The sequence below is a fragment of the Heloderma suspectum genome, chromosome 4 (assembly GCF_057233095.1).
Source record: "Heloderma suspectum isolate Gila_16-S chromosome 4, 16-S_ref, whole genome shotgun sequence".
Lineage (NCBI taxonomy): Eukaryota > Metazoa > Chordata > Lepidosauria > Squamata > Helodermatidae > Heloderma > Heloderma suspectum.
Window position 1 is genome coordinate 195473709 of NC_139461.1, and position 17445 is coordinate 195491153.

At 42.7% G+C, this 17445-nt stretch overlaps 1 protein-coding gene across 1 annotated transcript in view; it reads left to right on the plus strand.

Annotated features, from left to right (window-relative positions):
* The first annotated feature begins 2352 nt into the window (after positions 1-2352).
* The window catches only part of ABCD3 (ATP binding cassette subfamily D member 3), a 47940-nt gene continuing 32847 nt past the window's right edge, over positions 2353-17445 (plus strand). The window contains exons 1-2 of the mRNA XM_084851829.1: positions 2353-2585; positions 16387-16420. Of these exons, the coding sequence (XP_084707955.1) occupies positions 2467-2585; positions 16387-16420 (153 nt within the window). The 5' untranslated portion in view covers positions 2353-2466. The remainder of the gene's footprint in view (positions 2586-16386; positions 16421-17445) is intronic.

Consider the following 17445-nt stretch of genomic DNA (forward strand, 5'->3'; position numbering starts at 1 on the left):
CTTCTCCTGCCCTGCATTTTCGGTTGGACAGCTGATTGTGGCTGTCTAGCTGCAGGAGGGCTGAGCAGGGGAGGAGGCTGCTGTATGGCACACTGGATGTGTCATACAGGCATTTCTGCCCTCCCCTCCCTGGAACACCCCTTTTCAGCCGCTCCGCGTTCCTCTTGCAAGCACGGAGAACGGGCCTCCGAGGTCGGTTCCCGGAAAACCAGATATCCTATGGCTGTCTAGGCGCTGTCTAGCAGCCTTAGGGCTGTTTTATTTATTTATTTATTAAATTTATTAATCGCCCATCTGACTGGTCACCCAGCCACTCTGGGCGATGTACAACCCACCATAAACAATTTAAAACAATAAAATTTTACCATAAATTTTTTTTAAAAAAAATACCCTAACCCACCCCAAATGCCTGCCTGAACAACCACGTTTTTAATGCACGACGGAAGCTCATTAAAGAGGGGGCATGACGGAGTTCCCTAGGGAGGGAGTTCCACAGAGTGGGGGCCACCACAGAGAAGGCCCTCTCCCTCGTCCCCACCAGTCTAGCTGTCCTGGCTGATGGGACAGAGAGAAGGCCATCCGAGGCTGATCTTGTTAAGCGGCCTGTCTGGTGTTGCTGGAGGCGCTCCTTAAGATAGGCTGGGCCGGAACCATATAGGGTTTTAAAGGTCAAAACCAACACCTTGAATTTGGCCCGGAAAACAACTGGTAACCAGTGCAACTCCTTCAGCACTGGAGTGATGTGATCTCGCCGGCGGCTGCCTTTAATCAGGCGAGCCGCCGCGTTCTGTACCAGCTGCAGTTTCCGAACCGTCTTCAAGGGTAACCCCACGTAGAGCGCATTACAGTAGTCCAAACGAGAGGAGACCAGGGCATGTACTACCGATGGGAGCAGATGGTCGGGAAGGTAGGGGTGCAGCCGCCGTATCAGATGGAGTTGATACAGCGCTGTCCGGCTCACAGCTGACACCTGAGCCTCCATGGACAGCTGGGAGTCCAAAATGACCCCCAGGCTGCGGACCTGGTCTTTCAAGGGTAGCTGTACCCCATTCAACACCAGGTCAACATCCCCCAGCTTCCTCTTGTCTCCCACCAAAAGTACCTCGGTCTTGTCAGGGTTCAGCTTCAGCTTATTCCTCCCCATCCAGCCACTCACCGTCTCCAGACATTTGGATAGGGATTCTACGGCCAACCTTGGTGAAGATTTGAATGAGAGGTAGAGCTGAGTGTCATCCGCATATTGATGACACTGCACCCCAAACCTCCTGATGATAGCCCCCAGTGGCTTCACATAGATGTTAAATAGCATCGGGGAGAGGATGGAACCCTGTGGCACCCCACAAGTAAGTGGCCACGGGTCCGAAACCTCCTCTCCCAGTGCTACCCTCTGGTACCTGCCAGAGAGGAAGGCCTGGAACCACCGCAATACAGTGTTTCCAATGCCCAACCCCTCCAGGCGGTCCAGGAGGATACCGTGGTCAACGGTATCAAAAGCCGCTGAGAGGTCGAGGAGAACAAGGAAGGAGCATTCACCCCTATCCAGAGCCCTCCTCATATCATCCACCAAGGCGACCAAGGCCGTTTCTGTCCCATGCCCAGGCCTGAAGCCCGACTGAAATGGGTCTAGATAATCAGTTTCTTCCAGGTGTGCCTTCAACTGCACTGCCACCACCCGCTCAATCACCTTGCCCAAAAATGGCAGATTTGAGACTGGGCGAAAGTTGTTCAGAACTTGAGGATCCAAGGAGGGCTTCTTTAAGTGCGGTCTTATCACTGCCTCCTTGAGGGCTGATGGCATCACTCCCTCCTCAAGGGAGGCGTTCACCACCGCCTTGATCCCCTCACCCAGTCTCTCTCTGCAGCTCATAATGAGCCAAGATGGGCAAGGATCAAGTAAGCAGGTGGTCGGCCTTACAGAGGAAAGCACCTTGTCCACTTCATCAGGAGGAAGAAGCTGGAACCGATCCCACAAAACCGGTTTGCCACAGGCCGCCTCTTGCTCCCTCCATGGTTGTTTTAATATCTGTGAACCGTCCAGGGAGCTTCGGCTATGGGGTGGTCTAGAAATATAATAAATGAAATGAAAATAAGGAACACTCTTCATATGACGCGCGTGTTGGCAACAGAGCGTTCAGGGGTACCTAGATTTCATTAGGCGGACTCGAGCACAAACGAGGGCCGGGCCCTCAGAGGCCACTTCCTTGATGCGCGCAAGCAGGCGAGCCCCGCTCCTTCTCCGCTGGCGAGGGCCCGGCCGCAGCGCGAGGAGGAGCGGGGCGGGCCCGCCGAGAGAGAGGGCAGGGCCTGAGCCTCGCCGCCGCCCGCCTTCCTCCTCCGCTGACAGACGCCACCTCCTTTCTCCCGACGTCCCTCGCGCTGCGGCGAGCCCCTGCCCGGTCGGCCGCCGCTGTTTCTTCCCCGCCTGCGCCTGCTGTTACCTTCGCCGCCGCCGCCGCCGCCGCCGCCATGGCCGCCTACAGCAAGTTCCTCACCGCGCGTTACTCCGCCATGGCCGGCGGCACAGCCGCCGCCTGCGCTCTCCTCTGCCTGCTCAGCAAATGGCGGAGGGCGGCTGCCCAGCTCGGGTAAGTTACTCCGGCCGGCGGCAGTGGGTGGGAGTGGGTGGGAACGGGGATGCGGAGGGGGCAGCAGCGACCGACCGGGGGCTGGTCAAGAGACAAAGCCGTCGGCTGCCACCGTGTTGACAGGAGAAGATGGAGGGCTGCCTGGGTTCGGATACTTAGTCTCTCCCCTCCCCAGTACTCAAGGTGGTGGTTTCAGGTCGAAAGAGGGGGATACAAAGGAAACTCTGAAGGGGACCCCGACGTGTTTCTGAGCTTGGGTTCAGCAAGGGTGGCGCTTTTAGAAACCTATAAAGCGGATATATGCCGAGTCAAACTCTTACAACATCTCGCCTTTGTTGTCTGGTCCAGGGGTTCAAAAGCGTTTCCAAACCCTGTTGCCAAAGATCCCTTTAACGGGGATTGAACCTGGGATCTTCTACATGCAAAGCATGTGTTCTTCCACCAAATTAGAGCCCCTCTTCTTTTCCTTTTCTCCGGTAAGCTGCTAATTATATACCTGCAGAAAGGGTGGCATTTCAACAGGTCTACCCTTTTCCGGCACATTCTCAAGTCTTGTTTTATGCTGTAAATCCTGCTCTTTCGGCACGTGGGTTTCCCATCGAAATACTCGACAGCTCCATGCCTGCATTGCTTGGACAGTGCTATGCCACCAGATCCTCCCAAACCAGAGATTTGCTTAAGATGAGATATAATGATGATGACGACAACGTTGATGATACTTTGGTTATATACTGCTTAAGACTGTTCAGAGATCTTCACATGCACTATCTCAATAATTGTGACATACGCAAGTGATTTGTTTAAGACAACCTGGCAAGCATAATATGACTGAGGCAAGATGTAGTAGGAAGAGAGCTCATGTGTTGAACTTCTGCATGTCATGCAGCAGTTAAACCCTATTTAAAAAGGTGGTACCACTGAATTCAGCTAGGGAGAGCATGAGGCTTTATGTAAATTTTTAGGGTGGCACCCCATTTCTCTGCTGCTTGGTGAAACTGAAACTTATTCCAGTGTCTCCCTTTTATTCAGGAAACAAAGCTAACTGTCCCCACCCATTTCTCTAGGGAAAGGGAGTGCTGTTATATTGACTCTTTAAAGAGGAATGTATAGCTTTAAAGTTATAGGCATTTAGTAATTAGCCCTCATAAAATACAGGCTGTGGTAGATGTATACCCTATTATGCTAATTGCTAAGGCAAAGTTTCCTAAAGAGAAAGTGGCACTTGACACCTTCTAGGAAGCACAAGAAGTGTGCATGTGTATGCAAGGAAAGTGTGCATCCAGTGGTGGGTTGGGCACAGGCAAAGGGGGGGAGCCAAAATGCCAGCATATTTTAGCTTAAAGCTCTTACTGCCTGTGACTAAGCTTTAGGAGAGGCATTACAACCTTTTAGAATGGGGGAAAATTTGCACAAAAGTCAGGTGGTCAGGGGAAGGAGGACCAGATTGAGATCCCGGGCCTGAGGTTCTCACCCCTGCTATAAATGGTTTCAAAACACTTTTATGAAGTTGTGTATTGTTCAAGATGTGCCTTGTAAAAACTGCTGCATAATTATATGTTGTCTTACAAGATGTAAGGTATGTTTCAGGAAGTAGCTGATATATTGGTGTAATTTTCTCCAATTTTTAAAATACAGTAGCTGCCCTCTTTTGGAAGTGAAACACTAAGACCCTGAGCATGACTTTTTCTAGACACACCATCTTATTGCTCAAATGAACTGACTGTCATTGCAGCTCACAACTTTTATTTCAGAACAAATATCCTGTAGTCAGTAGCTCTTTCAAAGACAGTGATTTGATAAGGGGATAATGCCTATACAGATGCTGATGCGTATTGCATTTCACATTTATAAGCTTTATAAAGTGTGTGTGTATACACAAACAACACTTGGCTTCAAACCACGTATATGTGGTTTTTATTAGATTAGTCAGACAAATGTGAGCTGCAGAACACAAGAAAAGGAATGCTGGCCTTGTAATGTAGTAGCATTACTGTTTAATATTTGTGTAGTGTCAGCAATGTGATAGGTATAAATACATAACAATGAAGTGACAATATCTCTGCCCAAATGGAAAAACTAGTGGAGCAGACACAGGCAGCTAAAATCCAAATTAGATTTCTAAAAGGGTTGTGAAATTTTCAGTCTGCTGATTATGAATATGGAAAAGTGAGGTAGATAAGGACTGTATAGTCTTTACTTAATATAAATATAAGTTTGTATTTAAATTAGATTAATTTCCATTCCAGAGCTGGTTTGCCAAATTGACCTAAATGCCAAGTTGAAGGTGACAAAATCTATCTAGTCAGATGATGTAGTACAAAGACTGAAGCAGGTTTTCATTTAACTTGTTGACTCATCCTCTTTTCAGTCTTTAATGACTGGGACCTATTTGCTTTTAGACGCTAACAGGTGTTATTCTTTATCACCTGTCAGACTCAGGACTTGTGATGGCTTGTATGTCACATGCTAGTGCTAAAACAAGCTTTACACACCCTCTATCTCGCTCTGTCTAACATATAAAAATGATGCAACTTAAAATACGATATCTCATATTAATCAGCTAACATCGAGCCAGTGTGGTGTAGTGGCTAGAGTTCTGGACTGGGAGTCGGGAGATCCGGGTCCTAGTCCCCCTCGGCCATGGAAGCTCAAGGGGTGGCTTTGGACTAGACACAGGCTCTCAACCCAACCTACCTCACTGGGTTGTTGTTGTGAGGATAAAATGGAGAGGATGAGGATTATGTATGCCACCTTGGATTCCTTAAGGAAGAAAAAAAAACAGAATATGAATGTAATAAATAAAATAAAAATAGACAATCAGCTAATTGCACTTTAATAATATACAAAAGATGTGTTTGAGGGGGGAAATCCTAAATAAATAGGATTTTGTATATGTGACAAAGTTTGCATAGATAGTGATATAAAATGGCTATTTCCAGTCAGAGTAATAATTTTGGAATAAATACTAATTTCATTGAACGAGGGTTGTCTAATGTGAGGCTTGGGAAGCCACACTTCACACAAATTATTGAACCATCTTCAGGGTTAGGAAGGTAATGCCTTTAGTACAGTTAAGGGACTAACATGCGATGAGTAATAGTTATGTTCATTCTTTTTTGACCATGTCAGTGTTTGTATGTTTAAGTTGTACTGTTATTTGAAATATATATTTCTTAATTTTAAAAAATAAGTATTAAGTAGCTTATACCGCACGTTACATCAACCCCCCACTAGCCCCTTTAAACTAAAAGTGTGAGTGTCAAGGAGCATAGGAGGTATACAGTACATTGGACAGAGTGAATTCTGGAATGTGATATTTAAAATGATGGGATTGGAAGGAGAACTCTTTTGGTGTGTAAAATAACTTTAAAAAGCAGGCAGTGGAGTGTTGGACAGAGGGCTTATATGGAGGGAGGTTGGGTGCATAGGCCCATGGTGGTGAATCACAAATGATAGTACAGTGATAGTGCTGTTGAAGATATTCAGGTAATCAAAATGTGGCACATGGGGATTAGATAGTGATGGATATTTTTAGAAGCTAACCAATGGCCTTTCTGTTGTCCCGTTTGTATTATTATTTTGGCGAAAAATTTGGAGTAAGGGCTCTGACCTGCTGCTGGGTAGGGAGTTTAACCTTCCAGGCCATTTGACTTTGATGTGGTAAACTATCATTTAGTTTACAATAATATGTTTGGTTAGGTATCCATAAATATGGGCTTGACTTACTAGCCACCCTCTATTTGTGCTCTCCACCAATCCCCTCTTCTCTCCCAAGTCCTGTGGCATGCACAAAGAGTTTGAAATAGAGGCAAAGATCTCTCACTTTGTGTTGGCTATTGTGAAGGTGAGAAATGGCAGGAGAGAATTTTTCTTATCTTGTCCAGTTCTCAGCACAGGTGACAGAGTACTTCTGTCTGAAGCAGAGGATTTAGGAAAGAGGTGGGATCTTACCTCACTTGCACTGAGGTTTGGAAAATATAAGAAATGGTGCAAGAATCATCTTTCGCAAACCACAAATCAATTGAGCGTTCAGGGGAGGAAATGTGTGTTGCTGGGCATCATCCTTGTTAGAGGTATTAATTAATACATTTATATCCAGCCCTTTTTCCTCCAAGGAACCCAAGGCGGCTTACATAATCCTCCTCTTCTCCATTTTATCCTCACAACAACCCTGTAAGGTAGGTTAGACTGAGAGTCAGTGACTGGTCCAAAGTCACCCAGTGAGCTTCATGGCCCAAGTGAGGACTAGAACCCAGATCTCCCGAGTCCCAGTCCAACACTCTAACTGTTACACCACACTGGCTCCCCCAAATTATATTCTGCATTTCCCAAAAATGCAGGTGTTAGCTTTGATTAAGATATTGTGCCGTGTACTATAAAAGGCCTTATAATATATAGCGCAGGTTCTCCTGGCAGAGTTTGGTAACCATTATTACTGGATTTTGTGCATGTTAAAATTCCGAAGCATACCCAAGTAGGCTTATTAACCTTTGTCCTACTGAGATGAATGGTGTATGATTATTAGACCATTACATTAGGAGGTACTTTCATGATGCTGAAATACTTGAGTCATCCTACACACTTTCCTTTTAACCAGAAAGGCATCAGGGAACTAGATGAAAGTTGAGGACAGACATTTTGAGAAATACTATTTTGATGTGTAATAGCATCAAAGTGTTGAATGCTTGAATTTCTCTACAGATTACATACCTTCTGAAGAGTTCCTTACTATTTCATTAGGTGTTTTCATGCTTTATCTCAATTAACTTCCCCAAGTAAAGAAAAATGGGCTAGACCTTTCTAAGCAGGTACCAAAAGCTGTTGCAGTTAAAGGGAGGTGGCATCCAGATAAATGGATAGTGTTGGGCATTTTGAAATCAAGCCCTTTTTCCTGTCGCTAAGGGTTAGGTTAAAATATTTTGCTGCCAGAGGTGAAACAGCAATTGGCTTCTCCTTCCCTACAAAAGTCAAGGTGCATGGTACCCAAGGCCAGACAAATTATTTTGGTACCTGAGCTGAAACTTCCCACAAGCTCTTCTCCCTCCAAGTAAAATACGCAATAAAAATAAGTAACGATTTGTTTCCCTTTCAAGACACTCAAAATCCACTGCCTGGGGCAGCCACCTCACTTCGCCTTACACCATCCCTGTAGGATGGTGGTAGCACCATCCCTGCTGCCAATGCAGCAAATGACAGAAGCACCAATATGCCAGAGATTGGGGAAATGTAGAGAAGCATTTTTCCTCCTAAAGTTAAACCAATGAAGACAAACGCAAACTGGTTTGTGGAAAGGGAAAGTCCAAGTCATCAGTGTAAGCTAGCCTTCCCCAACCTGGTGCCTTCCAGATGTGTTGGAACTGCAGCTTCCATAATACCCAGCCACCATGTTGGCTGGGAATTATGGGAGTTGTACTCCCAACACATCTAGAGGGTGCCAGATTGGGGAAGGCTGGTATAATCTTTCTTAGGTCTCAACTGACTCTTTGAAGAGTCTGGCATTAAAAAGAAGAGAAAATGTATTTGGTAGGTCATTTCTCCCTTCTCCCATAAGAAGATTTCTGCTGGGTCAAAACTACAGTCTGTCTATCCAGCATTTTGTTTCTAGCAGTAGTTAACCAGGTGTTTTTGGAAAGTATACAAGCAGAGCATGAAGGCAACTGTACTCTCCCCTGTTGTTTGTCACTTCTCAGTCATGTAGTATCTGGGCCAGCAACTAGAATCTGGTTACTAGATCCTCTGTAGTAAACAACAATGAAGGGCACTCCTGCATTTTATTCTTTTTACAGTCTCTCCCAAAAGAATATCATGGGACTCTTAACACAAAAGACTTGGAACATAACTTTACACAAAGGCCTACTGTGTGCTTCTGTAGCTGAGTGTTGTGTAAAAGTATAAAGCTCTAGCCCAAAGCTTGAATTATGCAGTGAAATAGTGAAACTACTGACAGAAAGATAATAATTGACATACTGTTCAGTCTTATAGTTGGGGCTGTAATTTTCAGTTGATTAATCAGTCAGAATAAATGATTCAGAACATTTTGATCAACTAAAAATGGCCTTCTAATTAAGTGGGCTGAAGGTTTCTAACACTTGAAAAATTTAAATGTAACTATGTCTACACACTGTGGATGGCAAGTACATCTTAGAAGAGGCATTCTCGCCTGTGTGGCACATGTATAAATAATTGAAAAAACAAACTTTGTATTTAGAACTATGTTTTCTCATATGCATATCTATTCAGACTTGATCCCATCAATGAATCAACTAAACTCATAGCCCCAGGGCATAGTCTGACAGCACATGAGGCAGCCACCTTGCTGAAGCTAACTAAGCAGGTTTGGGTCTGGTCAGTGCTTGCAGAGGGAACTACCTAGGAACCACATCTAGCCACCTTGAGTTCCATGATGGAAGAAAGGTGGGCTATAAATAAATAAAATAGTTAATTGACCAAGATTTTTTTAAATTGGGCAGCAGCCCTAGTTATAGTAGTTTGTGTATTTTAGCACATAGTTTTCCTAGCTTTTTACTGAAAGCATTTTGGAAGCGAAGTATGACAAGAGAGCCTTGTGGAGTGAAAAGTGCCAGCAAGAGCACAGTGTCTCTGGAACAAGACCATCAAAGGAACTGATAGTTGTGAACAAGTGTGTGCGGTATGTTAATACAGAAATCTGTACACTCATTTCCTCTCTGATATAAGACATTCCTCCTAGGTAAAAGGTAATGTATTACCTTATTACGTAACATTTGCACTTTGATTTTTGTAATCAGAATACTGCATGGGTAGAAAAGCAAATGTAGAGAAGCAGCCAAAGGTAGACATAAACCTTGGCTAGTCTAGAAAGTAAATTGTATTTTCATTAATATTATAAATTGGTGATGAGAATTGTATAATAAATAGGCAAGAAATAGAAATGAAATGGCTTTGTTCAGATATTTGCAATGTATTTTAATTCCTCCTCTCCCACCCGCCTCCCGGCCAAATACCAGCCCATTCATAGATGAAGCAGGGTTCCACTACCTTCCTAGCTGTGCTGTATTTGGCTTTGTCGTTTGCATTGAATTTGGAGAAGGAGGAAGTGCCACCCTTTTGTCAATCAACTGAGAGGAGAATGAAGGAGAGAACAGTGATAGCAGGACGAGTGGCGAGGATCTGCCTGGCTTCTTATCAAACTGAGCTTGGGAAGGGACTGTGGGAAGAACTAGCCAATTTGTCTTCCAGTCTCTGGGTAGAGATTACTGTCTGAAGGAAGCCTCTTCCATCACTAAAGATATTGTTGGGGTGAGACTTGTGGTCAGGATTCTTCATAAATTTGGTTCTCCTGTCTTCTTGTGCCCTCCCTGTTCTCCTTTGTGATACCATTTGGGAAACCTTTTTGGAGGTAAGCTGACTTGTTGTTAAAAGGGTGCAGAGACTTTACTCTGTCCCAGGGTCCAGGCAAAAGCTTCAACCACCAAAGTCTTTGATGGGACCCCAAAGTGTCTTCCCCTTCACCAACCCCCTGACCTCACTTCTCTGCTGGATATCATTTGGCTTCATGCCCCAGGCCTCTGGTATCCAACCCCACAATGTATTTTGCTGAATGATCCAGTGTCTTCTATATTGGTTTGTAGTTTAAATTATATAGTTGTACATTCTTGTACATTTTGCTAAATTATGTTAAATTTTAAAAATAAAATACTGGTTCAAACAAAAATAAAATTGTTTGCTATTAGCACAACCAAATCATTTGCTGGCCTTATTCTGAAATGCACTGGTCAGCCAAAAGTGGATATGAAGGGATGAATTAACTATTGTGCCAACATAGCAGTAGCCAGGATAGGAAATGTTTAGGATCCGATTGCTGAAAATGTGAATTGACACCTATCTCATGCAGACATGTTATGCTGAATTTTCATAGTGTGTGCCTTTAAACAAAGAAAACACAACCATTATAAGGGAAAAACACCCTTTTTTCATAAGTGCAAATACATTGATCTCCAATTTAAGAGAATTCTGCACTGTGGTTGAATTTTAACTTTTGGCTCTTTAGAGATTTAGATCAAGACCCCTTTATGAAAAAGTCCCTCAAAGACATATTGATTAAATGGCAATAGAGAATCTTGTGTTTGCAGCTGAAGTGCACATTAGAGGTGACATTGCCATAAAATGCAGTGAACTGATTGCACACCCAGTGATTCAGGTTGTTGTTGTTCAGTCGTGCAGTCGTGTCTGACTCTTCGTGACCCCATTGACCATAGCACGCCAGGCCTTCCTGTCCTGCGCTCTCTCCCGGAGTGTGCTCAAGTTCATATTCATTGCATCACTGATACTATCTAGCCATCTCATCCTCTGTCGTCCCCTTCTCCTTTTGCCTTCAGACTTTCCCAGCATCAGGGTCTTTTCCAGAGAGTTTTCTCTTCACATTAGGTGGCCAAAATATTTCAGCTTCAGTATCTGTCCTTCCAATGAGCAGTCAGGGTTGATTTCCTTTAGGATTGACTGATTTGACCTCCTTGCAGTCCAGGAGACTTGTACGAGTCTCCTCCAGCACCACAGTTCGAAAGCATCAATTCTTCAGCGCTCAGCCTTCCTTATAGTCCAGCTATCACAGCCATACATTACTACTGGGAAAACCACAGCTTTGATTAGACGGACCTTTGTCAGCAAGGTAATGTCTCTGCTTCTTACTATGCTGTCTAGGTTTGCCATAGCTTTCCTCCCAAGGAGCAAGCGTCTTTTAATTTCATGGCTACAGTCACCGTCTGCGGTGATCTTGGAGCCCAAGAAAGTAAAATCTGTCACTGCTTCCATTTCTTCCCATTCTATATGCCATGAAGTGATGGGGCCAGATGCCATGATCTGAGTTTTTTTAATGTTGAGTTTCAAACCAGCTTTTGCACTCTCCTCTTTCACCCTCAACAAGAGGCTCTTGAGATCCTCTTCGCTTTCTGCCATTAGGGTGGTATCGTCTGCATATCGGAGGTTGTTGACAATTCTCCTGGCAATCTTAATTCCGACCTGTGATTCATCCAACCCGGCATTTCTCATGATGTACTCTGCATATAAGTTAAATAAGCAGGGTGACATATGCAGCCTTGTCGTACTCCTTTCCCAATTTTGAACCACTCAGTTGTTCCATGTGTGGTTCTTACTGTTGCTTCTTGACCCTCGTACAGGTTTCTCAGGAGACAGGTAAGGTGGTCTGGTACTCCCATCACTTTAAGAATTTGCCACAGTTTGTTGTGATCCACACAATCAAAGCCTTTAGCATAGTCAATGAAGCAGAAATAGACGTTTTTCTGGAATTCTCTTGCTTTCTCCATGATCCAGCAAATGCTGGCGATTTGATCTCTAGTTCCTCTGCCTCTTCGAAACCCCGCTTGTACTTCCGGTAGTTCTCGGTTCGCATACTGCTGAAGCCTAGCTTGTAGGATTTTGAGCATCACCTTGCTGGCATGTGAAATGAGCGCAATTGTGCGGTAGTTTGAACACTCTTCGGCGTTGCCCTTCTTTGGAATTGGAATGTAAACTGACCTTTTCCAGTCTTGCAGCCATTGTTGAGTGTTCCAAATTTGTTGGCATATTGAATGCAGCAGTTTAACAGCATCATCTTTTAGGATTTTAAATAGCTCAGCTGGAATACTGTCATCTCCACTAGCTTTGTTGTTACTAATGCTTCCTAAGGCCCACTTGACTTCACTCTCGAGGATGACCGGCTCAAGTTCAGTGGCCGCACTATCATGGCTATTAGGGACATTCAGATCTTTCCTGTATAGTTCTTCTGTGTATTCTTTCCACCTCTTCTTAATCTCATCTGCTTCTGTTAGGTCCCTGCCTTCTTTGTCCTTTATCATGCCCGTCTTTGCACAAAACGTTCCCTTGAGATCTCCGATTTTCTTGAAGAGATCTCTAGTCTTTCCCATTCTGTTGTTTTCCTCGATTTCTTTGCATTATTCATTTAAGAAGGCCTTCTTGTCTCTCCTTGCTATTCTCTGGAACTCTGCATTCATTTGGATATATCTTCCCCTTTCTCCCTTGCTTTTCACTTCCCTTCTTTCTTCAGCTACTTGTAAAGCCTCATCAGACAGCCACTTTGCTTTCTTGCATTTCTTTTTCTTTGGGATGGATTTCATTGCTGCCTCCTGAACAGTGTTACGGACCTCCGTCCATAGTTCCTCAGGCACTCTGTCTATCAGGTCTAATCCCTTAAATCTATTCCTCACCTCCACTGTATATTCATAAGGGATATGATTTAGGTCATACCTGAATGGTTTAGTGGTTTTCCCTACGTTCTTCAATTTAAGCCGAACTTTTGCAACAAGAAGCTCATGATCTGAGCCACAGTCAGCTCCAGGTCTTGTTTTGACTGACTGTATAGAGCTTCTCCATCTTTGGCTGCAAAGGACATAATCAATCTGATTTCGATATTGACCATCTGGTGATGTCCATGTGTAGAGTCGCCTCTTGTGCCGTTGGAAAAGAGTGTTTGCTATGATCAGCGTGTTCTCCTGGCAAAACTCTTAAGAGCCTTTGTCCTGCTTCATTTTGTGCACCAATTCCATGCCTGACTGTTATCCCGGTGATTTCTTGACTTCCTACTTTAGCATTCCACTCCCCTATGATGAAGAGGACATCTTTTTTTGGTGTTAGTTCTAGAAGGTGTTGTAGGTCTTCATAGAACCGATCAACCTCAGCTTCTTCGGCATCAGGTGTTGAGGCATAGACTTGAATTACTGTGATGGTGAACGGTTTGCCTTGGATTCGTACTGAGATCATTCTATCGTTTTTAAGATTGTACCCCAGTACTGCTTTTCCCACCCTTTTGTTGACTATGAGTGCTACTCCATTTCTTCTAAGGAATTCCTGCCCACAGTAGTAGATCTGATGTCACCTGAATTAAATTCGCCCCTGCCTGTCCATTTTAGTTCGTTGATTCCCAAGATGTCGATGTTCAATCTTGCCATCTCATGTTTGACCACCTCTAGCTTACCTTGATTCATTGATTTGACATTCCAGGTTCCTAAACAATATTGTTCTTTACAGCATCGGATTTTCTTTTCACCACCAGACACATCCACAGCTGAGTGTCCTTTTGGCTTTGGCCCAGCCGCTTCACTCTTTCTGGCGTTACTTGGAAATACCCTCTGCTCTTCCCCAGTAGTATATTGGACACCTTCCAACCTGAGGGTCTCATCTTCCGGGGTCATCTCTTTTAGCCTTGTGATACATTCCATGGGGTTTTCTTGGCAGGGATACTGGAGCGGGTTGCCATTTCCTTCTCCAGTGGACCACATTTTGTCAGAACTCTCTGCCATGACCTGTCCATCTTGGGTGGCCCTGCACAGCATAGCTTATGGCTTCACTGAGTTACGCAAGCCCCTTCGCCACAACAAGGCAGTGATCCATGAAGGGGGTGATTCAGGTTATACCACAATTATTAGCTGTACATCTTATACATATACTTTTAATCTGAAAATGCAGCTCTGCCAAATTTGCTCAGCCAAATTTCAACTTTAACAGAGCCTCCATAATTCCCACAGACAAGAATTTAAAAAGTCACATTACCCAATTAACTGCACCACAGAAGACAAATATTCTGTCAGAAACTTCTCTGTACAAATCTTACTGTGAGAAATTGTGAACAAGCCCCAAATTCTCTTTCGTCACAATATAACACAGTGTCATTCTTCACCTGATATGGTGCTGTACTCCCCCCCCCACACACACACACAGTGTTGAAGGTCCCTTCTGGTCATACACGTAATGTAACAAAATGGCTAATTTTCACTATTGGTTTCCACTTAATTGTTTAGGAATACAGTTGCTTCAAAATCAAGGATGTGAGTCATCCTATAGTTCTGATTTGAGTCACCCAGTATCATATTAATTGTTGGCTTAGTTTTACTTAGTTTTCAGGTTTTAATTGTACTTGTGTGTTCTTTTAATGTGTTGGGCATGATCCAGTCAAATGTCAGTTCCACTGATTTCTGTAGAAGAGTTGAGCATATACTTAACTATGTGTCGTGCGTAAAGACTCCCCTTCAGATATCCAAGCTCAACATGTGGAGTTCGGAGGCATGGCCATTCTGACAGCACACAACATTGGAACTGTGGCCAGTGGAACATGGCTGCTCTGTGTTCTATATGTGAATCTCCTTTGTGCATGTTTCATGTGAAGGGGGTTAAGAAATCAAAGGAACATAAGCAACTTTATCTGAATTGCTCTCTTTTTAATGATAACTTGTTGGCATGTGTTTGTGTGTATTCTTAACTAATTTCTAAACTCCCACTAGGCGCTCATCAAAATCTCTGAGCACTTTGCAGTAATGGCTTCTTTTGGATCATTACTTCTTTTGGATAATATATAGCTGAAGAGAAGGTGTCCATGAAAATGATCTCTTTGCAAGCAACAATCAGTGCTATATTGTGCTCTTTCCCACCCATCCCTCACCCTGAATAGAGTCAGGAAACTCACTTACCAGCCCTACTGTGTTTCATGTTCTCTTCTGCCTTGCTAGTCTCATCTATTTAGGTTGTTGACTCTTGTCTCAATGTTCATAATACAAGAAAAATATAATGTTCTTATGGTGTAGAAACATTAAAGCCCTAAAGTATTTTTGTAGCTGTTATACCAGTTTTGTAAAATTAAACACTGGAACCATGCAAATTAAAAATTAATGCCTGTAGCCTAGTAGTAATTGAATTATAAAGATTTATAACCTTTTTTCTAGTCCAGAAAAGGAATAAAGTTAAAGCAGTCTCTACAATACACTAAGATGGTAGAAATAATAACATTAGTACAGAGAGGTTTCTGACAGAATATTTGTCTACTATTGTGATGTTACTCCTTGCCCTGAAGAATTGCATTTTATTCTAGAAGTACATACCATGATAAAAACAAAACACAAAAACAGGGTTATCTTTATTTGGGAGAGGTGGGTTAAGTGCATAGAGGGTGCGTTATCCATGTGATCATCAAGCACATTGTATGATGCCTGAAAGTTTCACACTTTTCAGATATGTGGCAATTAAATTGATAGCTGGTTATCAATTTAATGATGATCTAATCTGTAATTTTTTCATATGAGTATGTAAAAAGTCCTCTGTACATCTTCTGAACATAGCATACTTTATCTTCTGGTTGCATTTTGATTTGTCAGAACAACTTTTCCGTTTAGAAAGAAGGTAGGGGCTTAAATCTAGTTCACCTTAAGTGGATTAAAGGTTTTGACTTTTGTTGGAGAAATATATTGAGTTTGTCTTTGTCAAAATAAAATGGTAGGAGACTAAAGCCCTGAGCCAGTGAAAGTTAGTTATATCAAGAGTCCTGCTGAAATGGGGCTAACAATTGATTTCAAGAACACGTAGGTGCACCTATGCGTGTGGATTAATATTGTCTGGATTAAGGTCAGTCTTCCTTTATCATGTGTTGTGAAACAATACAAAGCTGTACTTGTATCTCTCAATCAGTGGGAAAGTTTTTTGAAACATTGTGGTTTAAGGATGAGATGGATTGTCAGTATATGCAGGAAGCGTAATCCTGTTAAAGACTATAATATCAGCTGAGAATTTTGGAATGGCTGGATTTAGCCTTTGTGTTGCAACTAAATATTAACTGAGAGAAAATAGACTTCTGTATGCAGTGTGCCAAACTGGTTTCATTTCCAAAAACTGCTATGTTTTTGCTGTACCTAGAAAAAAAACAACCTCAGGATTTTGATCTTTATATTTGGTGCCTTTTGAAGAACTCTTCATTGGGTTAAAAAAAAATAAGGAATGGTTTATTAAAACAATAAAACTAAAATACATTTTCCATTTGCAGAAAAAAAAGTGGAAAATCATTACCCAGCAATGAGGTGAGTCTTATTGCATTTATATATTAAATAAATATCAAACGGCTGCTACATTCTAGGAATTCCACTGAACAATTCTACAAAATTATTTTGCAGTGCTGTGGTATGTTCAGTACTGTAAACCAGGGCTGGACAGAAGGTAACTCTCCAGATGTTTTGGACTTCAACTCCCAGATACCCCTTGCCACCTTTGAGAATGTTGGAAGTTGAAGTCCAAAACATTTAGAGATCCCACTGTTGTAAACAATAGCTTGGAAGAGGTTAATTATATTTGCTCATAGAATGGGGAAATGCAGTACATGTCTCTCTAGGTGATATAGGTAGACTGACAGTACAATCCTATACATGTCTACTCAGAAGTAAGTCCCACTGAGTTCAGGTAAGCAGGTGTAGGATAATTACGGCCTAATAGCAGTATATCACCTAAAAATATCATTGTTTTCAACAGGCTTTCGTAAATGGAAATATTTCTACTAAGTTTGAAAAAGTTTATCTCAGCTAACTTTAATAAATGCAAGAAGACGATCTGGACCATTCTGTATGGACAACAGAAAGCTTTTTTTTTTTAAAAAAATGGGGCTAACGTTTGGTGCTGGATGATACAATACTTCACAGTACTTTAAAACACTTTAGGCAGTATTGGTGTTGATTGCCTGTCCACATTTCTTACAGCAACAACGGCTGATTGACTTTTCCCTTTCTAGCTGTAGTTTGGAAATAATGAACAATGTGATGTCTTTATGTGTAGTGTACTTTCAAGAAGCAAGAACTTTTCAAACTTTTCATAATAGCTTTCCATTGGGGCTAAAATATGTCAACAGCTGAGATACGTTCTTTAAACCTAGACCATATGCACTATGCCGTTCAAAGCTAGAAATTGATGCATATATGGATGGGTAAGAAATTGGTACTGATATTTACTGAGATTTATTGAGTGTGAGTCAATGTAGGGCCAGCGATTTTTCCATTTTGGAGAAGTAGTTGAATAAATCAACTTTTTCCTCATTTTATTTGGCAAACTTAACTAG